At 34.0% G+C, this 4912-nt stretch overlaps 1 protein-coding gene across 1 annotated transcript; it reads left to right on the top strand.

The window, feature by feature from the left end:
- The first annotated feature begins 694 nt into the window (after positions 1-694).
- LOC132638320 (uncharacterized) lies at positions 695-3906 on the top strand. Its single transcript, XM_060355251.1, has 4 exons — positions 695-836; positions 2332-2383; positions 2801-2962; positions 3453-3906. Exons 1-3 carry the CDS (start codon positions 755-757, stop codon positions 2943-2945), a joined length of 279 nt encoding a protein of 92 aa, XP_060211234.1. The 5' UTR covers positions 695-754; the 3' UTR covers positions 2946-2962; positions 3453-3906.
- The last annotated feature ends 1006 nt before the right edge of the window (positions 3907-4912 follow it).

Below are 4912 nucleotides of genomic sequence, written 5' to 3'. Positions count from 1 at the left end.
TTGTGCTTGATAGAGGTTTCAAAAGTATTTTATGAAAAAAAAAATCTTTTCGACAAAGCAACTTCAACTACCTCAATTTTTTTATTTTTAAAAGCTTGGCCAAACAAACTATTAGTGTCATGCTCACTCTCTTTTATCTCAATCTCCCAACTCTTTCAAACTGCACAGGCGTCGTTGAAAGGTTAAAAGAGGTACTTAGGAGCTAAAGTCTTCAAGATCATATTGGGTCATTGGCACTTTCGTCCCTATTTTGTTGGTCTTTAATTTTTGTCCCTCAGGCAAATAACTTTTTTTTGTGAGATATAAGTTTATATTTTCGCATCATAATAACGCATAAGTTATGCCCACGCGCTTAAAGAACTCATGCCCCGCTAAACGTAAGTTCAATAGCTAAGGTCAACATCGAAATACCAACCCATTTGAAGGGCAAAAATTAAAGACCAGCCTGTTTGAAGGACAAAAGACCTTTAATTTTTACCCTTTAAAATCAAACTTATGCCTAGTAGGACATAAAATCTTTCTTTAATGAATTGTGGGATATTATAAATACGAAAATATAAACTTATGCCCCGCGAAAAAGTTGTTTGTCTTGAGGGCCAAATATTAAAGACCAGCACAAAATAGGGGAAAGCGTGCAAATGACCAGGGGCTAAAGTCTTCAAGATCAAAATCAAAATGTTCAAATTCGAAAAAGCCCAAACAAAACGACTATATAAGAAAAAGCGCGCTCAAATTCATTGACACACAAGAGAAAATGGAAGGTTCTGGAAGCGCTGATCAACTTCAACTTGCTCCCACTTCTGAAATCGAATCTCCGCTCTCTTCCGTCGTTTACGGTAATCCACTTTACTCCATTAATTAGATATATCCACCCATGAGTAATTATCTCTTAATCACACTTGGACGAGCAATCCAATGTGTGAACATCTGCAATTGACTGAAAGCTCTACTTGCAATTTGTATATTTTTTCTTTTTAAGCATCAGATTGCTTACTACTTCCTATAGTAAATCCTTTTTCACTTTTGCTTAAGCCTTTATTTTGCTATTTTCTTCTGTCGTAGCGTTGTACTGATATTTCATGCACATTTCTCTGTTAATTACATATCGACGGAGTAACGAGCAGTTGAATGTGTTTTATCTTGAACATCTGTAACCGATTGAAATTTTAGCTTGAAGTTTTGTGTATTTTTGTTTTTTCAGAATTTTAGTTATTCTAAGGAAGAGCGAAGGTAGAATTTACTGGAATTTAAGCTAGTTGCTAATTATTGTTTACATTTCTCCTTTAATTAGGTATCTACGTAGTGATTTTTTCTTAATCACACTTGGACGAGCAATCATATGCGTTTTATCTTGAACATCTGTAATGGGAAAATAACACTCTATGTCTATTTGGAGAAAATATTTACCTGAAATAGACCGTATTTGATATATTAGCCGAAATGGCCCTTTTATACACTTTTATACAAGGTTTATACATTTTCTACAGTAAGTGTATATGTTGTATATCGTGTTTTTAAGCACTGTTGCAAAAAAAAAAAAGTTGGTTATGCGGATGTAAATTAAAAATATGGCTATGTGGATGTAAAATTTTATGCTGGATTGTACTTTTGCACTTTTGCACCGAACAATGGAGATGAATTTGCACTTTAATATTTTGGAGACTTAATGCACCTTCTTTCTTCATAGAACTGAAAAAGAAATAAAGTGCAACTTCTTTCCTCTGAAATTGAAAATGGAAACTGGAAGCTGGTTGGGGAAAATTCAGAAAGAATCTAGTGCATGAGTTGCATAGCTAAATACTGCTGAAGTTTATATTCAAGTATGTAGTTTTATGGTCTTAGTCCAAGTGTCTGACCTATAACAAGCAGGAATGCAGTCTCAAATCCTACTTGAGACATAAGCGCACCGGACGTTCTCCTTATCTAATAACTAACTGAGGAAACCCCTAATTTCAAATCTATAATTTACCATTCATAAACTTGTTAGTGAATGCTCTGAACTGACATGTTAATGGAAATAATGGAACATCAAGCAAAAGAAATAAAAGTCACCGAATCCCAATAGTTATTGTTGGTGGTTCATTATTTGCATGGATTCATTGAGAGGGAACCTAATTTTTCAGTTACCTGCAGGTTCTAAATGCAATACTATTTGAGAATTGATTTTCCATGGGCCTGGTCGTGTTGAAATGGGACCTTGATTTTCTGTTACTAGAAGCTTTCTTATGTGTTGATCAATTTTGCTATCAAATGTTTTAAGGAAATGTGAATATACCTTGTGGAGTTGTTACATCATGAGTAATTTATTTGTTCCACAAAATGGATATGCAGAGCTCTCACAACAAGTGCAACGGGCAATGGAGAACATGCTGAAGATGATAAAGTGAGCTGACTGAAGGAAGTTTATGTATTATCTACATAGCGACATGAAGAAATGAGCAAATACTTGCATTAGATTTGAAAACTTACACCTGTATTGTCAATATTTGTCTATTATGTCCTCCATTTTTATACGTTCGTGACTAAATCTCAATATTTACTATTTTACAAATATCAAATGCATCATTATTTCAAGGGCAATCAGGATTTTTTGTAGTTCTCATCTGAAGCTATTGGTTTTCATAATCCACTCTTCCATAATAGTCTTTCTTGCAATTTTATCTTAACTGCTTATTCTTTCTTGTCTTATTAGTTAGAGTTATAGACTGTGACCATTCATTTCATTGCATCTATAGACGATTCTCTCTCTGTCTGCTTGTCTGTGTCCTACCCTTTCACATTTTTTAATCACTTTCTACAGCGAAATTGATCAGAGCTCTAATGAAGTAACAGAAGACGTGGAGAAGTGCAAGGACTCTGCTCTTGAGAGGAGGAAAACTCTAGAGGAACAGAAGGAAGACGTTCAAAGAGCTGCTTATGCTATTTTGAACATGCTGAATAACTAGGAGAGTGGCTAAAAATTGTAAGTCCATCAGTGATCGCTTAATCTCTGTTTTCAATAGCGTGATCGTGATTTCAGTTCACCTGTAACTAGTGATATTTATCTCATTAAGATATTCTATCAGTTTGATTTCTCATGCATTTGTTTTGTCATGTCATTTTGATGATCATGACAGACATGTTGTTGTCTTGGATGTCCTTTTAGTAATTACGCTTCTTTTCTCAAGTAATAAACAACTGACGTAGAATGTAAATACTATGATAAATATCAATTTGAACAGCTGGTAAAGTGTAAATAGAGATGCATCATTCTGTTCCTTATGGCTAACAGCACTTTGATATGCTTTTGACTTGTCAGTGCAATGTGTAATTCTTAATTTGTAGATCACTCATTCCCATATGTTGTGAACAGTCAGCTCATGTATATTGTTCGTGTGTTCTTAGAGGCCTACTAGCTTTAGCTCACATTTGAGCATCTTTAAAATATTCATTAGTTTTTATTCTATGTGCAGGTGTAGAGGACATCTCAGACATTTTGACCCCATCATTCCTCATAACGATGTAAAAGTTGTAGAATATCCACATTTCACTTAGCTTTGAAGCATTTCGGAAAATAAATTTGAGTCCTACACATTAAATAAGCGTTACTTGAATCTGAACAGTGATAATCGATGTATGTCTCTATGAATCATGTGCCTTGCTGCTTGCTGACAATCTTAAAAGTTGGGCTTTATAGCCTCTTAAGGCAAGCTTTAACTCGGGTTCTTTCTCCTGGTCATCACTGGCTTCAAACTTGATGTGCTCTGTGAAACCACATGATTGCTTTCGAGTTGCAAATTCTGTTATCGTGATACACCACATGAACATCATTTCAAGTCATACAATTAAGACACCACGCAAAAGTCATATATGCTGTTTCTACAATGCTGGCAAGTGTTTCTCAGATGATTACACTATATAACACATTGCTTCTCCCAAAGTACTTCTAAAGCACGTTTTGAAAAGTTTCTTTAAAACGAGCAAATTCTGAAATCGTGATCCAAGTAACCACTGCCTAGGTGAAGATCACTATTTTCAGGTGCAATGTGTCAAATGAAAGATTGGGAAAGTAACTTGCATACTAAGTTTCAAACATCCAATATTCTCCACAAATTATTTTTCCATCTGAATGTTCTATCTATAATTTAGTTGTTCATGTGACAGTAAAATTTTGTGTCTAAGAAAATTTAAGACAAGAAAAATCGTAGTAACAAATTTTAATATTTGACTTCAAGGAAAGGGTTACAATTTCTAGAATATCTCAAATATTCTTAGCTTGATCTTGGCGTGTGTTTGGTATAAAGGGAAATGTTTTTCATGAAAAGTAATTGATTTCTTACCTATTTTTTAATGTTTACTAACTTAAGCAATTTTTTTTTAATATCCAAGAGCATTTATATATAATCTAGCAATAGTGGAGATTTAGGAGTGACGGGGGTGGGATGGTCAAGGGTTGGGGGTGTAATGAACTTGAAATGCTATTTATGGAACTTCTTTTCCTTACTTCAATTAGGAAAGTTAAGAAATTATTTAAAAAAAAAAATTCAAGACATTTTGATCAATGAAAAAAATTTAACATTACTCAATGAAATTATAAGTGTTTAATATGTAGGAGAACAAGATTCTGCACTTATGTCAAAATATTCAATATTTTATGTATAACAAAAAGTTAATTTTACCTATCCGCAAGGTATAATTTTATTGAATCCCATTGCCCTTGATAACTTCGCCCATGTTGTTGACCAATATTTGTCGACTTGCTCGTGATTTGCGCATTTTCACAAAGGGTTTTGTCTCGACTTTACTTTTCATTTGTTGCATGGCTTAAGTCACATGTGATGTGCTATCCCTTGTTTTTGTTTTATTATACATGAGACAACAGACTACAAACTACGAACAAATATTGGCTCTTTCTGAACCTTTACAGGTTCGT

The sequence above is a fragment of the Lycium barbarum genome, chromosome 4 (assembly GCF_019175385.1).
Source record: "Lycium barbarum isolate Lr01 chromosome 4, ASM1917538v2, whole genome shotgun sequence".
Lineage (NCBI taxonomy): Eukaryota > Viridiplantae > Streptophyta > Magnoliopsida > Solanales > Solanaceae > Lycium > Lycium barbarum.
Note: the sequence above shows the minus strand (reverse complement) of the source record. Positions and strands in the feature narration are given on the sequence as shown.